The 21,983-nt window shown below is 37.5% G+C and overlaps 1 protein-coding gene across 5 annotated transcripts in view; it reads left to right on the forward strand.

Annotated features, from left to right (window-relative positions):
- Positions 1-21,983, forward strand: part of LOC127579698 (talin-1) — a 180,622-nt gene that overhangs the window by 80,326 nt on the left and 78,313 nt on the right. For all 5 annotated transcript variants that reach the window (XM_052032615.1, XM_052032617.1, XM_052032619.1 and 2 more), the window contains exons 3-15: positions 5,134-5,291; positions 7,474-7,571; positions 8,018-8,147; positions 9,534-9,686; positions 10,361-10,503; positions 12,145-12,272; positions 12,900-12,960; positions 15,028-15,132; positions 16,127-16,282; positions 18,281-18,382; positions 19,421-19,497; positions 20,525-20,705; positions 21,014-21,127. In XM_052032615.1, coding sequence (XP_051888575.1) covers positions 5,162-5,291; positions 7,474-7,571; positions 8,018-8,147; positions 9,534-9,686; positions 10,361-10,503; positions 12,145-12,272; positions 12,900-12,960; positions 15,028-15,132; positions 16,127-16,282; positions 18,281-18,382; positions 19,421-19,497; positions 20,525-20,705; positions 21,014-21,127 — 1,578 coding nt within the window. In that variant the 5' untranslated portion in view covers positions 5,134-5,161. The remainder of the gene's footprint in view (positions 1-5,133; positions 5,292-7,473; positions 7,572-8,017; positions 8,148-9,533; positions 9,687-10,360; positions 10,504-12,144; positions 12,273-12,899; positions 12,961-15,027; positions 15,133-16,126; positions 16,283-18,280; positions 18,383-19,420; positions 19,498-20,524; positions 20,706-21,013; positions 21,128-21,983) is intronic.

Raw genomic sequence — 21,983 nt, forward strand, 5'->3', positions numbered from 1 at the left:
TGTTATCTCAACTTTATCTAGCCGGTCAATTTAAAACTAAATATAAATACTGGATGCTCAAGGGATGAGATAATTTCGAAATCCTGTTTATCTAGCAGGCAAGACATTTAAATATAGCACTAGAATGTGATAATTTACACCTAATACTACTTTTATAAGAAAATGCCTTTGTGCTTAAACTGATTTAGCTATGGTTTTGAACTTGGGATGGATTTCAAAACCACATCGATATTTGCTGTGGTTTGATCTCATAAAAGTTGCCCATGCTCTAATATTTTAAAAATGAAGCTGGAATAACTATCATGAGTAAGGTCATTGCTTCTGGATGTGCACCTACCAATGTTTTGTATTTGGACATTACATTATCATGGATGTTCTCTTGCTTCATTTTATGTTGCATATGTGTGGGTGGCTGCCAGCGCAATCTTTAAGAAAAACTGCAGTTTACCTATTAGTGAAATTCTGTGTCTTAAACTGTTACACTGGTGGGTGGCCTGGCAGCTGCAACAGTAACTGAATTGTAAAGTGTCAACCAGGATACTTGAATTTCAATCCATGTGTCAAATAACATTGAGCTTCAGTTTCTCTCGGATGTCCGCCAATATTGTTTGGAAGATTTAAGGCAGGCTGCTGAAAATTTTTTTCTGACTGTTTTCCAAAAAAAATCATGTTATCTCCAAAATTCGTGACCCAGCTAACACAAAAATGAAGTGCAACTCAAGTTCGAAATTCACTGTTAACTTGTATAAGCTTCTCCCTATGTTTTAGCCTACAAATAACAGCCATGTGGGCCTCTACAGTCACAACAGACGCTGCTCTACCACTACCGACTGAAGCAAGACTCTCCATGCACAGATCCGTGGTTTCGCGAGACCAACGGATGCCACCACCATGATGTTGCATATGCACTGATTTGTATAACCCTTCCCCTGACATTGGGGTGCTTCGCACCAACTCCTCAAAGGCATATATAAATAAAATGACACTCGGCCTTTTGTGCCTTGGCATGTACTATGCATGCTACCAAATCATCCTGATTAAGTGGAGCACATTTAACAACACAGAAACCAAGTTATAAGGCAGAACAATTTCCAGTGAACTATTTCTGCAAAAAAAGGGAGTGTGTTTTGATTATGTCCAAGCTTATACAGAGGCTTGCCAAGCTGGTAAGTGACAGTGAATGAAGACTGAATTGCATATTCAGATCAGCCGTGGTTATTGTGCAGGAAATCACAATTCACACATCACTCTGTGACCTTTTTGCTGAGACCTGATGAAGGACCTGGGCAGCCTCAGACTCGATTTGCAGTTTGAAGGTTGGTGACATTGTAACAGAATGTTGGATTTACCTCCAAGAGGAGGGCTTGAGAGTTTTCTGATAAAACAAAAGCCATTATTTCTCTTTGTCAAGTATAGTATAAGGAAAACTCTGTTCACTACTTCCTTTGTAGCTTTCCAAAATGAATAGATCAATGCTGCCTTTTCATGCACTGAAGCTTGTAACTCAGTTATAATTTGGATTCTTATCATCTTCAATTGTATAAAAATCCTTTTATAGCTCAAGGGCCAGCATAGCTTATGGTTTGTGAGCTCGTATCTGGAGCTGCTACTTAGCAAGACATCAAAGTATAAACCAGCAAATCAAAGAAAAAGCTGCGCCATTGACTTTTTTCTGCCTCAGTTAATTGTTCCTAATCTAAACTAGAATTGCTTTTAAAATGCAAAAGTATCACTGGAAAGAGACTCATTCTGCTGAACTGTTTTGAAAATGTGAAGGAGAACTGAAGTTTTGTATCATGACTGACTTAGTCATAGAGTAATACACTTGGAAATAGGCCCTTTCTAACCAATGTGCCCATCTAAGCTAGTCCCATTTGCTCACGTTTGGCCCATATCCCTCTGAACCTTTCCTATCCATGTCCTTATCCTTATGTCTTAAGACATGTCTTTAGAAGCAAGCATTTATTGATGTACTCAGGAAAAAACACTGTATGAAGAAAAAACAGTTATTACTAACACGGTTTGAAAAGGCTTGCGTTTATATTGAACTTCAACACCCTCAATCCGAGAGTTCTTTTATAGCAAATAGTTCTTTTGTAGTCACCTTTACAATGTTGAAAATGCACCAGCCATTTTTGGCACCATAAAATTCTTAAATATCATAGGATATTTACATTGACGTGAGGTCAGATGGGGCATATATAAAGCTCTCAACCAAAGGTCAACATTCCCTGTGTAGTGCTCTTGATAGAGGAGTTTTAAGGCAGGGAGGATTGAGGATGTAAGTTGACAAGGGCATCAGTGCCAGAGCCTGCCCATGTCTGTGCCTATATGTGTGTTTACTGACAGGCAGCTAAGCTAGTGTCCTCGTGTTCATGTCCATGTAGTAGCCTCAGCTTTCTGGTCATCTTGGACCACCTTGCCTCTTGACCATGACATCGCTATGTTAAGCCCATGTGGTAGCTGATGTATGTTGACCATCCCTCTTCAACCTCTAGGTCATCATTTTCAAAGTATCCTTTTCTCCCTGCTTTTTATTTCCTTCGAAATAAAAACAGAAAATATTGGAGATACATTTAAAAATCAGTCTATAAATATGCCTTTAATTATATCTGGCAATGATGCCATTGGTTTACTGTTGGTCATAAACCATTTCCTGTCCATGTGATTCACACTAAATTCTGCGTAGTGTGCATCTAATAATATCATTGCCTAATCTTTCGTGTGATTCACAATTACACCCTTCCCAGTACATTTTTATTCATTTAGCGGTAACTGTTAATCTACTGTGAAGAAAGAAACCTGTAGATTTAAGTATTTAGAATATCAAATGTCACAATGTTAGACTGCAATTATCATTCTATACATTGTGATTTTAAACTTGAATTTTTGACCACAAGAACCTGTGCTGGTCAACTGGGATTATTTATGTCTATGTTGTAATCACAAAGATAGTTTGCTTAAGGATCAATAAACTCTTAATTTACTGGTCCTAAAATAGCTACCATTAATTAAGAGTGTACTGGTAGAATGTTTTGTTTAAAAGCCATTGTTTTTTGCATTTATTGATTTTTGTTATTTATGTGGCAGTTTTCACATAATGTAAAAGTCTTCTGTTAGAAATGGAATGAGTCAGCCAATTCAGAATATTTGACCTGACAATGTAGCTCATCGCTATCTTTGAAGCAGGTCATACAAGTGGAAAAAAATCTTAGCAGGTTACAATAATGCAATTATATCTCAGTGAAAAGTCTTCCACTGTGAAGCTAATGGATCTTAATTAATGTTCACATGCCAAGGCCCTGTACTGTGACCGGATAATGAAGAGGAGTTACAAAACATTCTTGAAGTCTTTGGCGTTGGGCATTTAGATATTCTGAATAGAAACACAGGTCTTGTGTTCTGTACTTTGAGAATGTTGTGAACTGACTTTTTTGTGTCGGAGTTTTTATCTGTCACCATAGCTACAACAGTAGTGTTAAGTTCACGACATAAAGGGTGGCTGTGGCCTAGTTTTTTTTTCTACTTAGCCATTCTAAAGTATGCAATAGAGATGCAGTCAAAAAGTGACTGTGTTTATTAGTTTGGTGACTCTGATTATTTTGGTTTACCTGGCAAATTAGTAAAGAAAACACATACAATGACACAGGAGGCTGTTTGGCCCGTCGCATCCATGATGGCTCCCAGGGAGCAATCCCAAAAGTCCATTCCCCCTCTCCTTATTCCCCTGCGATTTTATTCTCCACACATGCCCACCAACTCACCTTTGTTCTCTTTTTGATGTTAACCTACAATGAAGTGTAAATCAGTGACCAGTTAACCAACTAACCACATCTTTGAAATGTGAGGAAACAGAGCACTTGGAGGAAATCCATGCAATCATAGGGAAAATGTTCAAACTGTGCACGATTTCCAGTGTCAGAATAAAACACGGGTCCTTTGAGCCCTGAGGAGGCAGCATTAGCTGCTGAACAGTATACCATCCATTATTATTTATGTGACTAAAGAAAATATCTAATTATGTAATGAAAATTGAGCCCTTTTTGAATGTTATTTCTGTGAAATGAAACACCAATCTGTGAAATTCATAATCCTATAGTTACTGGGTCTCATTCGGTACCATAGAACAATACAGCACAATACAGGCCCTTCGGCCCACCATGTTGTGCTGCCCTTCAAACCACACCTAAGACTATCTAACCCCTTCCTCCCACATTATCCCACTAACTTAAATTCCTCCATATGCTTATCTAACAATCTCTTGAATTTGTCCAATATATCAGCCTCCACCACCTCCCCAGGCAGCGCATTCCATGCACTAACCACTCTCTGGGTGAAAAATCTCCCTCTGACACCACCCTTGTGGTAAACCCAAAGCAGCACCTGTCTGCCTTGAAGTACCTTTTAGATTGTGCCTCTTAAAAATGTAAATGAGTAAGGTCTTACCTAAATTGTGCGATGAACTTCAAAGAGATTGCAACTGCACTGCAGACAAAATAGTTGAAAACTAACATTTACCTTGATTAATTATGGTAATTTGCATTAGTCAGTTGACGCTTCGTGGGGAGGGTGGGCCATGAACTACAAACACTTTTAAAAAGAACATTTAAACATGCCATTAAATTGTGTCTGCGTTGTACCTTGCCTTGATGCTTGTACTTCTGTCATTGTTCATCCCTTGGTGCAGTTCATTGCTCTAGTCCAGACAAGTGATTAGCTTGGTTTGTTAGGCTTACTACAGATTGGGTGCACAGTGGCCGAGAGGGAGGTCAGAGACCCGGATAGTCAGAGGTTGAACAGTCCGGTCCATTGTGGTTGAGAACTGATGATGTGGAATCTGCAATTTCTGCAGTATTGCAAGTGAGGTAGAGCCTTAGCAATGGGGTACAGTACTTTATAACACAAAGATGAAGCAATTTTTGGTATATGTATGTCAACTGGATGGCTTACCCTATGATAGGGAAGGCATTTGATCAGTATTCTTAAGAAAAATGATTGCTTATGTTCAATCAGTTGGATGCACAGATGTAACAATCTAAGAAATGGAACTAATGAAATCTACTTCAGTAAAGTTGGCATTCTGCAGCAAAAAAAAACAAGTAACAATGAACTTAAATTTTGCTTTATTTTCAGTTGAATTTGTGAAGTGAAAGAAGATAAAATGGTTGCCTTGTCATTGAAGATTGGAGTTGGAAATGCTGTCAAGACTATGCAGTTTGAACCCTCGACGATGGTCTATGATGCATGTCGAATGATTCGTGATCGGGTCCCGGAAGCACAGACGGGACAGCGTAAGGCACACAATATTCCACATACCCCGTTGACCCCACCATTAAAAAGTAGCACTCAAGTGCTGCCTAGATCAATTCTGTCTCAAAAAATTAAAGTTTTTGTTGATGTACAATTTAAAGTTGGGCAGCATTTTGCTAAAATCTTATTTAGACGATATGGTTCATAATATTTACAGTTAAGGGAGCATTAGAATATAGCATAAAATTATGAATAATTGGAAGGAGCAGATCATTTTCCTGAATTGTTTATTCTTGCAAGAGAAATTTATATTCATTTTTTTCCGTGTTTAAGATGGCCACATACAATTCATATCATCGTGCAGAAAATGTTTATATATTTGGCCAAAGTGGTGAATAAAAAGAAGTTTTACCAATATAATGGCTCCAAACAGTATGTGCTTTTGCTTCTATTTATTTCAATTATTATAACTGGAAGAATCTAATTTTTGTCATTTCCATTCACTTTAATTCTGACATTTGGGGTGATGAGTGTTATACGAAAATAAATCGTGTAATGGGATTAGGGAGAACGCAGCAGGAAGAATGCTTGAGAAAATCACTTAGTATAAAGTTCTATACATATTCTGAATACAACAGCAGTCGTTTTATCATGCTTTGGAGAAACACTCACTTATCTGGAATACAGGTAGTATGTGTGTGTAGAGTTAGCATATATTCCTTTATTAATCTTGTTACATTGATCAACCACTGTTGGATTCGACTGTTTTGATTAGTTTTTTTAAACGTGTATCATGTTTAATACACCTCAAGTGGCAGCACAAGGAATGGCCACTTACTAGCTTATTGTTTTGTTCATCAGGTGAATATGTGGCTTTTTCATTGGTTGGTTTGGCCACAAGTATCTAATAGGTTTCCTGATTGGACTATTGTTAGCTAAGGAGCATCTCTTATCTCAGGTATAAAAGGTGTCACTTTTTGTTAATCTTGCTCGTTTCCCCTGGCCTGAGCTCATCTTTTGTTCCCTTTGTCTTGGCTCATCAAAGCTAGTGCCATGTGCTCTGTGACTGTTTCTTTGTTTTAAACTTTTCCAATAAAACTTTGAAGCACCAAGTTGTTTTCAATTCATTCCTGGACTCCTGAAAGAACCTGTGGATTCGAAAATAACCGGATCCGACAACCACTGATAGATTAGACATCTCTGAATGATTATAGTATGAAAGGAGGCCATTGGCTCATCAAGTCCTTGCTGGCTCCTGATAAGAGCAATCCACCTCCTCTTACTCCCCTGCTCTCTCTTCGTAAAATGTCTCATCTCACTGGTTAGAGTACTGTTGGCATAGTCATGGACCAAACTGGTTCCATTCTGTTATGGCTGATGATGTAAACAGGGCCTGGGTACCAATTAAAGCCTTGGTAAAGTTTAGTAGTTTTTTTGAAAGGAATGTTTGGGAAGATTCTGTTTCAAATAGTTTACGGCACAGTTTAAAAATAAAGATGAGAAAGTTGAGCCAGAATAACAAACAGTGATTATCGATGACTTGAACAAAAATAGTCCCGATGTATGAGCAAGGCACCAAGTGGAAGCATTTTGGAAAGTTAGGATGCAGTTGTACTTGGATTCAAAGCTGAATTGTTGTTTAGCTTCAATTCAACTTTAAGTTTTAAGTGCCAGTGATTTGATGAATTCACTTTTGTGTTTTTGCATTTTCACAAAATAGTACCCCTTGCTGTTATTATAATGAATACTTTGTTTAGTAACTTTTTTCTCATGTATTCTGTAGATATAGGCACCATCCTTCTCTAATAGCAGTTGAGAAGGTGCTGAGTTTAATTTTTTTGAATTGTTGTGCTCAGTTGACTCATTTTGCACCCATTTGTGCTAGTTTGATTCATTTCAGGAGACTCTAATTTGAGGCCAAATCAGGCAAGATTTCTTTCCCTTAAGGTATAGTTAAGACCAAAATACAGCTTTGTGCTGATCATTATTACCACTTGGTTCTATATTAATTCTAAATGCAAGTTCATTAAGTGCCTTGATTGGATTAAACAAAAACACTCTGGACTATTCGTCAAGGTTTTTGGATTACCAGTCCATTTATATAACCATTGTGTTACTGTACTTGCTCCACATGCCCTTGTACTCAGTTGGTCTAAAGTACCTGACTGCTCTGTTTTTCCTAAGATGGAACCACATATTTTTGATTTGTTTTTGCATTTCCAGCCAATGATTATGGATTATTTCTGTCTGATGAGGATCCAAAGAAAGGGATTTGGTTGGAATCTGGCAAAGCTTTGGACTACTATATGTTGAGGAATGGGGTAAGTTTACCATTTTGCTGTTCTTGCATTCTGTTTCCCTATTCTGATATATTGTAAAATAATTGACTTTAATTTTCCATCCATGATTAACAGAATTCTAGAATTGATCTCTTACATTAGGTGTGCTTGCAATGCTGTTGCTTCTTGGCTTACTGAGTTGTGTTATAAATTGTTTTGCACAATGGAGGGAATTCATATTCCATCTGGTTGAAAGAGCAGACTACAAGATAATTTCTTTATTTCATTGAAAATGCTCGATCAGCGTTACTTTGTAAATGATAATGAGACACCCAAATAATTGGCTGTGTTTTAATCCATTTTTGCAGATCAATTCAGCTTTACTGTATTGTTACAATGTGTGGTCCTACAGACAATCTAGAACAAAGTATAGGAAATATTGCTTTGTGGTACTGAGATACAAATAGTTTTCCCCTTTTTAATCCCAGGATACTTTGGACTACAAAAGAAAGCAGAGGCCTCTGAAGATTAGGATGTTGGATGGAAGTATCAAAACAGTAATGGTGGATGACTCAAAAATTGTGAGCGATATGCTGATGACAATCTGTGCCAGAATAGGTAAGAGTAAAAATGATTTATTATTCTTTCCCAGGTGTCAACAGTCACCCCCTTATGTCTGTCTGATGGAGCAGTGATCTTCAAAAAGATATTCTGCTTAACACCTTGAAAGTGAAATTCTCAGAAGTATGCCACACACTTGATCAGGGCAACTCTATGCCTTTTTGTGAACTAGCCAGTGATTAATGACAAATGAGACTTGTACCACAGAATCCAGAACCATTTTGTGATCAACAGACTCTAATTTTTCTAAAGCTATCCCTTTCCATCCATGTGTTTCATTCATTTCATTGCTGAATGTTGGAAATTATTGAACCTTCTGTCCACCTACCATATGTGTGAGTGCTTATGGAATCTGGAAGGGACCATCTGGCTCATTGTGTCTATGCTGGCTCTCAGAACAATCCCTTTCCTCCCTCACCTATTTCTCATTAATCCATCAGCCACCTTTACTAGGGCTAATTTATAGCATGCAAGCAGCCTATGAACTGGCATGGTTTTGGGATCTGAGAAGGAACTGAAGAATCTGGAGGAAACCCATGCAGTCACAGGGAGAACATGTTAACTCCACACAGATAGCACTGGAGACGATGACTGAATCTGGATCAGTGGAGCGTTGTGCTGTCCATGGCTTGGCAAAAGTCCAGATCATACTGTGTCCCCTGTTTATTTAAGAGTGTAATGTAGGATGAACCTCAAAACTTCAAGAAGGTGCATTTACCTATGTAGCAGACCCATTCACCTCCATTCAGAGAGTTGATTACAACTATATTGGAGAAATTACCAAGCCATCAGGACAAGTCACAGTCATAAAGTTGTAGAGGACAGAAACGGACCAATTGGCCTATCTATGCTATCTCCATTTGCCCCCATTAGGCCCATGTCCCTCTACTCCAATCTGAGTACGTGTTAAAATGCTTTGTTAATGTTGTAATTGTTGCAAATTATTGTAAACATTGCAACATTATTTATCATTCTCCTTTTTAAATCATCCTCCTTTCGGGTTGGATGAGGTAAGGAAAAGAAATGTTTTCTGGAATCACTCCCATAATACAACGTTAGTGACTCTGAACGGTCATTCAAGGTTTCCTTACTCTCACTATCACAGATATCACTTGTTCATGAACAGCTGGAACAATATTACTGATTATGTATCCAGAGGTACTTGTGGCTAAAAAGGCAATGAATCCTAAATGGGCCAAAAAAATGTTTGCATGAACTGCACTAGTATTTTATCTGGAAAATCTAAAAATTGGATCTAGCTGGGATAACTATGTGCATTAACTGACTTCATTGCCAGTCATCCTCAATTTATACTTTTTTAGTGTTCAAGTCACCTTTATAAAATCATATTGCAAGTAAAAGAAACTACGATTTTTTTTAAAGGAATCACAAATCATGATGAGTATTCGCTTGTACATGAACTTGTTGAAGAAAAGAAAGAAGAAATAACAGGGACCCTGAAGAAAGACAAAACCCTACTCAGAGATGATAAGAAAATGGAAAAGCTTAAGCAAAAATTGCACACAGATGATGATTGTGAGTGATTGTATTTTTTTAAAAAAAGATTTTAAATATATCAATTTTTAACTTGTTTTTGCAAAGGTTGAATGCCATATGCATTGATTTATTGTCATTGAGAATATAATCTTTGCAAAATATGCATTTTGGCTAAATACACAATGAAAATGGTGGAACTTGCACTGTCAGCTCAGATATTACACAACTAAATTTAAGGGAAAAAAAATAAAGGTAGTTTTGAGGTTTACATGTTGCAATTTAGCTTATTTTTTTGCATCTATTAATGGTGAGTCAATAACTGCGTGGCTTGGTGTAGAATGTAATATGTTGATCTTGATCTGATCAGCTGTAGGGGAATTGCATTTGGTATCAATGCCACTAGACTAGTGAAGGGGGCATACATCGGCCTGTATTTCTGGTCCCTAATTTTTTAACTTGGACAATTGGTATTGGGTAAAAGAAGAGTGCAGCCTCTTGTGTTTGAGTGATTCAGCATAATCTTGATTATATATACATCAATTACAGTAATCTATAAGATGTTAAATGTAGCCCCTTTAGAAGAGACACTAATAGAGTCACCTTTTTTGGTTAAAAGGTTAGAAAGTTGAAGGGTGGGAGCAGTTTTGATGGCAGTAATGTCTCGCGTTCTTAGGATACATGTCTTTTTACACAAATGTATTTGTCCTCTCCAGTGAACTGGTTAGACCATGGAAGAACACTGCGAGAACAGGGTGTTGATGAAAATGAAACCTTGCTTCTCAGGCGAAAATTCTTTTATTCAGATCAAAATGTTGACTCAAGAGATCCTGTGCAATTGAACTTGCTTTATGTACAGGTTTGTACTTTTGTAATAGATTTAAGTGGCACATTTATACTTTGAGCTTGGGTAAGCTTTTCCTGTGGCCTTAAAAACCAGTAGTAATTTCTTCTTATGGTATCAGTAATCTAGCTCTGATGATTAAAAATACTCTTTGGAAATGTGTTTTGTTCAAAATGAGCTACTGAAGCCTCTGAAATGTAGCTTGGCAAGTTTTGGCATTAACAAGTTGAGGAAAAGTTATTTAAGTAATTTTGTTTTTGGCTAATACTGAAGGGTGGTGAGTGACGTCCAATGCTTCATGACAAAATTAGCAAAAATCTGAACACTTTAGATTTGCACCTATTTTCTCTCCTCCACATAAGTATTATGAAGGGTTAAAACTGTGTTTAAAATATGCACATAACTGTCTGCTGTTGATGTTTGGCAGTTAAGGTGACAAAGGCAGTAGCAATGGAGTAGATGGGATGTGCAAGGACTTCAGTGAGGTGTTTGCATGGCAAAGGCACAACTAAGATCAAAGCATGTTCTGTCATAAATCAAGTACTAATATGGATCATAAACTGGTTATGGACCATATATAGGATAGGGTTTAAAGGCATTACTCAGACTAGCAAAAGGAGGGAAGTAGTGTATACAGGAATCAGTGTTGGGACTGCCATCATTCATTGTGAGAATTAACTTATCTCGAAGAGTACCATATCAAAGTTTGCTGATGCCACCGGAGTGGAAGTGTAGCAAATACTGAGGCAGAGTTAGACAAAATCAAAGTTGCTGTGTGGGCATGTATATGCCAAATTTTCAGTTTTAAGTAAGTATAAGAGGGTACATTTTTGGTGGATGAAATAAGCAGAGCTGCTACCACATGGAAAGTGAAAGTTCAAGTTGGATTGAGGCAAAATAGGTTCTTGTAGTACAGATTCCCATCATTACAATTAGCCACTCGGATAAATAAAGTCTTTGGGGGGAAAATGCTCAGTATACTTCCATAGGAATAGAATTTAAAAGAAGTAATATTAAATGTGTGGCATATTGCTTGGATCATACTTGGAGTACTATAGTTCTAGTCTCCTTATTACAAAAAGAATACTGAAGCATCAGAGAGAGTGCAAAAATGATTTGCAGGGATGATACCAGAACTGAGAGGGGGTAATTATCAGAATAGATTGAACAGACTGTGGTTCTTTTTTCTCTCTACTATGCAGAACACTGAAGTGAGCTGACATCTTAAAAATTATTTTGAATAGATTTAACATGGTAAACATGGAGATGTTTTGACCTTGGGATTACAAAACCAGTATTCATAATTGCAGTGATTTGAATTAAAAAAAAATTTATAAAGTGGATTTTGCTGTGACTTGGCATTGGTATAGCTTAGATGCATTTAAGGCAAAGCTGAGTTAGTACATAAGGAAAAAGGATTACAAGGATATTTTGATGGGATTACTTGGAGGATAGTAAGTGGCTCAGAGTGCAAACATGTTGAGCTGAATGGACTTCCAGTAAATTGGTAATAAGTCATAAATTATGGATAAAACTATTAAAAATCATAAGCTTAATTTCAAAATTCTGTTCAGAAATCAGAGTTAGCTGCTGATAAATAGTGCTGAATAGTTTCTAGCAATGAATTTTTATTTTCTCAATATGTTCCTTTGTCAGGCCAGAGATGATATTCTGAATGGTTCTCATCCAGTATCCTTCGACAAAGCTTGTGATTTTGCAGGATACCAGTGTCAGATCCAGTTTGGACCACACAATGAGCAGAAGCATAAACCTGGATTTTTAGAGTAAGTAGATGCCATTCTTCAATAGATTTATTCTTCAGTGAAAAACAAGTTACAAACAATGACTTCATATGTCATTTTAGCAAACAGATCATGAAGCTGAGTGTCTGAATGCTTAAGTGTCTTGCACCTGGCATTTACAATATATTCTCAGCCATCTGGCTTTGATGGAGAAGAGGGAAGGGATGTGCCAGTTGCATGAGAATTGTAATGTTGTGGAATTGGGTGTAAATTGAGGAATTGTTCTTTTATCGATTGCATTATTCAGCATCTCAAGTTATTTTTCTGGTCAGGGAGTATTTGACAACTTTGAGAGTAGGTGGACATTCACATTGGGTTGCTTGATAGGATATTAATTGACTATCTGACTTGGCTACTCTGATCTGAATCTTGCAATGTTTATGACCAGATTAATGCCTAGTTTGAATTTTGGCATACATTGGGTGTAAACCTGCATTAAATGTGAAATTGATTTACTTTTGTGTTCATTCTAATTGGATGTAAGTGTGCAGATATAGTTTAAAGTTATATATTTTACAGTCCTAAATTAATTTACAGAAGACATTTTGAGATAATTATCTAATGTGTTACTTTCTTACAAAGTTATTATTTAATGCTGCTCTTTTATAGTTTAAAAGAATTCCTGCCGAAGGAGTACATTAAACAGAAAGGAGAGAAAAGAATATTTATGGTAGGTGTAACAAAATGAATTTGTTTCCATATTAATATAGCAGCAATATTCTTATGCACAACAGTTAGAAAGAAAATAATTCTTCGGGCGACTAGCACAAGAATTTTCGTTTTGTAGCAGTGATTAAGGCTATATGTTCAGATATTTCCATTGGCTTTCCTTCCTTCTCCTTGTCCTATTGGAAGCCAGACTTCTCCAAATGTTCCTTGCTGCCCTGGAATGGAAATCATATAATTATCTAGATTCATCAGTTTCTTGCTTGCCCTCTCCAAGCTGAACTTGTCAATGAAATCTTTTCAATTGATTCTGTCCTGAAATAACTTAACTACACAACTTTCATTCTTTCACCCATGTTAAGTATTCCTCAAGTGTTGTTCTCCTAGCTTTTAAAGATGCTGTCACCAAACCTGTTTTTTTTTTAATATAAACTAAACGCAAATTGTAGATCCCTCTCCAATTTTGCTGTCCTATCCAGATTCCTTTAACACATCATTGTCACCCAACTTTGTCCATTTAATCCTCAATTCTATGTCTAAATCCCTCCTGGTTGCCAGCCCTATGACAGTAATGAAGCAGGCCTTGACTATGTTGCAAATATGCTTTGCAACCTGGACTGTGGTAAACTGTCCTTCCTCAACCACCTTGACTTGCCTGCAGCCTGCCACATGGTTGACTTGTCCAATTCCTCTCTCCTGTCATTTAATTTGATTGTTTGGTTCCATCTGAATTCTAGCTAGAAAATCTTGTAATTCTCTTCCCACTCTCACACTATTACCTTTGGATTCCCCAGTTATTTATCTTTGGCTGTCCTCCATTCCTCGTGTACAGTGACACCACATTCTATATGTATGCTGATAGCTCCATCTTTCTTGACCAAATTTATCTCGCTGTTTAACTAACATCTAATCTTGGATGAGCAGAAATTTTCTATCACTAATATTGGGGAAGTTTGGAACCATTCTCTTCGCTACCCCACTACATACTTGTATTTCCAGCCATCATTTATATCACGTAAATTGGCCAAAGGTGAGCAAGGCAAATTTGTGAACTTGATGCTGTTTTTGACCACAAGTCGGCTGCATCAAGATTGTCTTTTTCTGGCTCTGTAACCTTGCCTGTCTTTGCCCTACCTCAGCACACATCCTACTGAATCCTTCATCCAAGCCTTCATTTCATCTAGATTTGATGATTCCAAGCTAGAATTCTGTCTCATCCTAAGTAAGCAATTCAGCTAAAACTCTGCCACCTTTACCATGCTCAGAATCTCATTCTGGCTCCTCCTCAGCTCTAGAATTCCCATCCCTCATTTAAAGTTGTTCATTGCCTTTTCTCCCCCAGCTCCTCCTATTTGTGTAGCCTAGCTTAGATGGGCATCTTGGCTGGCATGGACAAGTTGGGCAGAAGGGCCTGTTTCCATGCTGTATTACTCTAATACACTATGACTATAATCCTTTCAAATCTCTGCACTTCTCCAATGCTAGCCTTTATAAATATTTCCAATCTTAATTATTCTACCACTAACGGCTATCAGCTGCTTTTTCCCTAAGCTTTAAAATTCCTTTCCTAAATCTCTGCCTTTTTCTCCTAGTTATAGATGCTCCAAACCTCTGCCTGTTTGATGAAGCCTTTGGTTACCTGTCTTGATACCTAATTGTGTGGCTTGATAACATATTTTCTCCAATACCTCTTCTAAGTGCCATGGAAAGTTTCATTAACTTAGAGGTGCCATATAAACGTATGTTGTCATTGCTTGCTCTAGTGAACTGGTGCCAGGGTGCACGTCTTCCTTTCAGACTCTCTTCCCTATCCATTTTACTTTGGTAATCTTTTCCAGACTCATACCTCAGCTCCATCATTAGCAGCAACTGGACTCTTGGAGCATCTTGTCACCTTTCCATTTCTGGATTGTTGTTGCCGCCAACAACAGCATCCTCTCTCTGTCCAAATTTTCCTTGATGCTCAGCGTCCACTGATTTGTGCTTGTTTCTTCCAATAGGAACTGTGTTAGAAAGGCAAGTTGTTGACCTCACAGTTTAATGACTAAATATAACTTGTATTTTTCTGCAGACACACAAGAATTGTGGGAACATGTCTGAAATGGAGGCAAAAGTGTTGTATGTAAAGTTGGCCCGTTCCCTGAAGACATATGGCGTATCCTTCTTCTTGGTTAAGGTGAATTTTCATTATAAATGATCAATACTCATTTAGTAGTCATACTACAATGATGATTAGTGGTCATACCAGCTGTGTGTGCTCTCTGTTCCAAATAAGAAAAATGATCAAACTTACCTGATCTCAAAAAATGACTAATATTTATTTATTTATTTGCATGGTGGGTTTCCACTATATCTTATGGAAAGCATTTCACTATGGCCCTTGAACATTGACTTGCGCCTTGGTTAAGGTGGACTAATGAGTAGAAGCGTTATACCTGAATGAACTTTGCATCATCTAATGTAGTTATCTTCCTCCTTGTGATTTCTTACCTTATCTAAGGTGTTTGCTCTTGCTATAAGTGAAGTTGTTCACCATGTATCATGTTTTCTGTGCTTCCTTTTAGTACCTCTGCTTTCAATGTTCTACTATAGTTTTTGACATTAAATGTGTTTTTATAAATACAGTAAAATTCCATTAATCCACTACCTGTTTGTTTGGAAATCCTGATGGTTTGGCATCCAGCTCACCTGGGCTTTGTTCCCTTGCTCCCTTTAAACTTGCCAAGGCCCTGGTTCCCATACTCCCTTTAAACTCACCAGGTTCACTGGAAAATTTATTATACTACCGTGTAACATCTTTTGTTTTTAAAAAAAGGTGAATTAAGTGTAGTCTAGTAAACCTGGTTGCCCAACACCAAAAAAATCCCAAGGGTGCCGAATGATCAGAATTTTACTCCAGCTGTATTGTATGTTTTCTGTTGTTAGTTTGCCTTACAAGGTTTTCCTACCCACCACACCTCCCAGATGTTGAATGTATTTAGTTTCTATGCTTTAGTTTATTATGGGGATTCTTGTTACACACATAGCCCCTATAACACTTGTTAATCTGACAAGTTTACTTGCTACTTTAGTTGGACTTTTCCCATAAACTTTGTGTTTTAATATGATTGATGGTAACAATAAATGCATCTATGCTTATTCTTTAAAATAAAATGTTAAATATTTTGTAGGAAAAAATGAAAGGGAAGAACAAACTTGTACCTCGTTTACTGGGAATTACCAAAGAAAGTGTCATGCGTGTGGATGAGAAAACAAAAGAAGTGATTCAGGAATGGAGCCTTACAAACATCAAACGTTGGGCAGCATCACCTAAGAGCTTTACTCTGGTACGTTTTCACAGCTTATGGTGTCCACTGAACTTGTATGGACTTGGATACCTGGTCCAATTCTGTCGTTGTCTTCCTTCATTTCAGATCTAGTAATTTTTGCAGGTGTTTTTCTATAAATTGAATTATGTCAATCTTTTGTGTGTGCTCATTTTTGGTGAAATTGGGGGAATAATGTCTTTAAAAAAAAATACCATTGATTGCTTGAAAAAAATGTAAACCAGATGATTGTACAGCTGTGTGATACTGGTCAATTGAATGTGATTGTGCAATTAAAACTAATCAGTTCAATCTAATTATTGGCCAATCATTTTTTTTATTTTCATGTGAAGGAAGCTGTTATCGATGGTGCTATTAGGTGGCACTTATTTGACACTAACCTTGAAAGCATTCTCTGCCCCAACAACTGACATATGAGAAACATCTCTGAGGGTGTTTCCTTGGGGAAAGACCTATCATCTATATGGCCTTCTCAGCACCAATGATCGAGTGACATTGAGTTTGCCAGACACCCAGCCTGCAGAACTTGGTTGGAGGTCTGATAGTCCATTGAAGAGCAGCACATGTTGCAGCTGCAAGCTTTGAGTCAGGGGCACACATTCATTTGGATAATCTGGACTCATGCATTCACTGTAGGCAAACCAGGCAGTTAGATAATCAAATCAACTTTAAATCTGAGCAGAGGTAGAAAAACTGTAGCACCCCAGCCAACAAGACCAGTCCTGTCGCTGATGGTTAATGGACAAGTAATGTTAATGAGTTGAACAGGCAAATGAAATCTTGGTTTTCATTCTGGTCTGCACTGAATTAGCTGACATTAGCTGAGTGCAGAATTGTGCATTACCACTTTAAGCACAGACTAATTGTAAATTGGAAGAAGAAAATCAAGCAGCTGCACACACTAAAGAGACCAGTGAACCACGGATGTACAAGGGATGCTCAAGTATTTAACTGAGCCCTATTTACGATTATTTTGTTCTCAGTAGGATTTAAAAACAAAAGTTACTAGTGGGTTAACCCTGTCCATCAATTTTTTCTACATTCAATATGGGGGAATGTGAAAAATCAAATTTGGTGTAAGTGATTTCTATATTTACATATCTAAGCAATAAGCTACTTGATCACCAAACCACTTGTCTTACCAACGGTTTACTCAACATGGTCTTTTACGATCGGAAGTGTTTGATGACATATTTGAATCTTATTTCTCTGTCTACAGTGTAATTTAGTTCCTTGGGCTGATAGCAACTGCATACTCATTTCACTAGTCGTGGAAGTTTTAACAGACTAACTTCATTCTCTGACTGCAGTGTATGAATTCCTATTGAATTAATGTTGGTTGATTAGATTTTGTAGACATTACATATGTCAAGGATGTCTCCTGGCATGACTATCAAACTGATTAAGTTTGAGATCTCCTTGGGTAATTTTGCAGCTGAAGACCAAAATACGTTCATCATGATAATGTGACCAAACTTGTAATTTGACTTCTCAATAATGAATTTAAATTTGTTTAAAAAGCTTTGTGTAAATGCCAGAATTTATCAGTTAAAAACAGGGATTCTAGGACTGTTGCTGGGAACTCAAATGTCTTGTGTTTTAGCCTCAAAGTTGAGAATGTAAAAGTCTCAAAATATATCAAATGTTGCTAGTGGATACTCAAACTCTAGAAGTAGCATTCTTTCTAAAACACTGAGTGGAGATTCTTTTCATACAGGTTAGTACGGGCAAAACCATTATTTTGGAACAAAATCCATTTCAAATAATATCCATCCTCTTTATTCAATATCTTGCCCAAAAGAGGGAGCCTTTTGCAATATTGCACTGATGTATGCTTCTTTATATCCTTAGTTACTTATAGCCCATGACCAAAGCTAAACTACAAACTGGAGAGGAGATCCAAATGTACAATTTTAAAATGCAGTGAATTCATTGGATTTGAATGTTTTGTTGGTAGGACAGTATAAATATGCTTATCTGTATTTTTTCCCTCTGCAGGATTTTGGTGACTATCAGGATGGGTACTATTCAGTTCAGACAACTGAAGGAGAGCAAATTGCACAGCTGATAGCTGGATACATTGATATTATTTTGAAAAAGGTACTCTAGTACATTTGTTTTAGTCCATTCTGTTTAAATTATGTTCACATTTTAATGGGATTCTCAGCTTTATTTGATGTGGGTGAGGAATTGCCAAGCTATGTAGATGGCCGCTGAGAAAGTACACCAGGCAAGATGTATTCATTGAGGAATCATGTCATAGTCATGTTGTACAGGGATGTGCTATGAAGCTGCTTGGGCATTGGAATTTACATTCTTATCTCATGATACCTGCCCATTGATTGAGAAGGTCTTAGCATCCCTGAGCAGGGAACTGTGCAATTATCCAAAATTTTTATTCCTGTTTGTTGTCCAGTGATTTCTGAAATAAAGCTTGTAAGAATATTGGATTTGTACAAGGTTGAAAAGAGGAGTGAAATTGGAAAGGAATGCAACAATCTTATTTAACTGCACATCCACAAATGTATGACAGCACTAAGAAATGAATGGAAACTATTACAGTTATGGTGCCCTTGTCCAAACGGGGAAAGGGTGTGGTGCAAAATGATGTCACTTCTATTCTTTGGAATTCCTTGCACGAGATTGAGTCCCGTTTTCACTACTAGATTTTAGATGATGCAAACTTGCATTATTGATCTTAAAATCTGCATACAGGATGTTATAGTTGAATATTCTTGGATACCAAAGTATTAATTTGTTTGTTTCAATGCCAAGTTGAAAAAGTCACACAAAAGAAAACCATTGAACAATTAAACCATCTTAAGGATGTGTACAAATTGGAGTTGAGAAAGGGATTGAATCTAATTATTATTTCATCATTGAATCTCTTCCAATTTTAGCAGTGAGTAGCAGGGTGATTTAATATTTCCATCCTTTTACAGCAGCTATCCATGCCATTCTACTTGTCTGATGGGAGGGTATCTCTAAGAGCTGATTTCACCCAGTGGTTCAGTGCTTAGCAAATAAATTATGGCAAATGGTGTGATGAAAGAATAGAGTTTTTAAGTAGGACTTCCTTGATTTTCATGTTGGTTGAAGTGTCCTCTAATGTATATCAATCAACTTTCCTCTTTGCAGAAAAAGAGCAAAGATCATTTTGGTTTGGAAGGTGATGAAGAATCCACAATGTTGGAAGATTCTGTATCTCCTAAGAAGTAAGTGAGAATTGAAATATGTGAATTGCCCTGCATTTTTCTTTTGGAACAAGTTTCTTCTAACATCGTCATTAAGTAATCTTTCTAAGATGTTGTGTTCTTTTCACTCTTGGTACAGAGAGGAAATGTCCCCTGCATCTTTCCTCCATCACCCTCCCCCAGCCCTCACCATTCCAACTTGTGTATTTGTATCTTAATGCCCAAAATGAAATGAGAAAGTGTCGGATCTGGTTATTTCCGAATCCGCAGGTTCTTCCAGGAGTCCAAGAATGAGTTGAAAACAACTTGGTGCTGCACAAAGTTTTATTGGAAAAGTTTAAAACAAAGAAACAGTCACAGAGCACATGGCACTAGCTTTACTACTAGGAGATGAGGCGAGACACAGGAACTAAAAATGAGCTGGGGCCAGGGGGTGGGGAGGGTGGGTGGAAGAGAGCAAGAGCGTGATTAACAAAAAATGACACCTTTTATACCTGAGATAAGAGGTACTCCTCAGCTAACAATAGTCCAATCAGAAAACCTATTAGATACCTGTGGCAAAACCAACCAATGAGAAAACACACATTCACCTGATGGACGAACCAATAAGCTAGGAAGCGGCCATTCCTTGTGCAGCCACCTGAGTCAACTCTACTCCTTATTCCCCTGTTCAGCATCAATTATATTGTGTTTGTGTTCTTCCCCAATAACTTCAACCCGAACGTAAAGATGGTCTTTGATTTTACAAGACAGTGGAAATGAAGAACTCTATCCTCTTCCTCTGGACCCACTCTGTAAAAGAAATTGGACAGGTTGCTAAATAACTGGTATAAACATGGAGAGTGTGGTGTGCTATTGTTTACATATTCCTATATTCTTTTCTGTTTGCAAGTTTTAGATTTGGAACTGCCTTGTTCTTTAGAAATAGCTATTGCACACTAGTAAATGTGCAGTATTTAGAATAATCTGATTTCCTCTATGCCACCTTTTGTGATGTGTGTTAAATTATATTTTGTTGACATTTTATGGCCATTGTTAACTTTCACAGGTCTACCATCATGCAGCAGCAGTTCAACAGGACTGGGAAAGTGGAGCATGGGTCTGTAGCGTTACCTGCAATTATGCGTCCTGGTGCTGGGGGTCCAGAAAACTTTCAGGTTGGAACAATGCCAGCAGCCCAACAGCAAGTGACCAGTGGACAAATGCACAGAGGACACATGCCTCCACTGGTATGATACCATACTTATTGAATGAAGATTTCAAGTTTTCAACTTAAGATATTTATAACTGCCACATAAATGCAACTAATTTTATTCAACTCTTAAAACTACAGAAAAACCATTTAGAATTGATCACTATTGAGGAAATACTGCCCTTTTTCTCATTATTTTATTCAACTTTATTCAACAAACTTTTGACAATCGTATTCTTCTATGAAACAAAATCTGAAAGAATTTGACTATTGCAGATTCTATAGTGAATTCAGATTGCTTCATAATTTAATACTATGAATTTTTACAATGCTGCTTTCTTTCAGACATCTGCACAGCAAGCTCTCATGGGAACTATTAATTCCAGCATGCAGGCTGTGCAGCAAGCACAAGCTAATCTGGATGATGTGGATGCCTTGCCACCCCTTGGACACGATGCTGTAAGACAATTATGATTAATGCAGCTAGCCAAAGAACTACATTGTGGTTTGATTCGATTAATAGCAAGTACTGAAATATGTATATATATAAAAACAAAAAACTAGAAAAGTGCAGTTGAATGGACGTATAAATAATTCTTTCAACAGATCAAGCTTTATGCATCTGATATAAATAAGTGGCTCCATGGCCTGCTTCTCTGCTTCGGTTATTGATTCTTGGATCCGGTTGGCTACACAGGGAATGCCCTGGCCGTCTAATTTTGGTTCTGATTTAACATAGAACGTTACAGCACAGTACAGGCCCTTTGGCCCATGATGTTGTGCCGACATTTTATCCTCCTCTAAGATCTATCTAACCCTTCCTTCCCACGTAGCCCTCCATTTCTCTATCATTCACGTGGCTATCTAACAGTCTCTTCAATGTCCCTAATGCATCTGCGCCCACCACCTCTGCTGGGAGTGTGTGTAAAAAAAAACAAAAAAAAACTTGCCACTGACATCCCTGTTGTACCTTCCTTCAATCACCTTAAAATTATGCCCCCTCGTGTTAGCCACTTTCGCCCTGGGAAAAAGTCTCTGACTATCCTCTGGATCTATGCCTCTTATCACCTTGTACACCTCTATCAAGTCACCTTCTCTCCAAAGAGAAAAGTCCTAATTCACTCAACCTATGCTCATAAGACATGCTCTCCAATCCAGGCAACATCCTGGTAAATCTCTTCTGCACCCTCTCTAAAGCTTCCACATCCTTTTCATAAGGATATGGTTAATTAACAATGTTATGTAACATAAAACAGCTCATGAAGTATGTTTAAGTAGAATTATTAATATTGTCTAATTGTGATCAGAAAATTGA

This window comes from Pristis pectinata, chromosome 2 (genome assembly GCF_009764475.1).
Source record: "Pristis pectinata isolate sPriPec2 chromosome 2, sPriPec2.1.pri, whole genome shotgun sequence".
NCBI classification, from domain to species: domain Eukaryota; kingdom Metazoa; phylum Chordata; class Chondrichthyes; order Rhinopristiformes; family Pristidae; genus Pristis; species Pristis pectinata.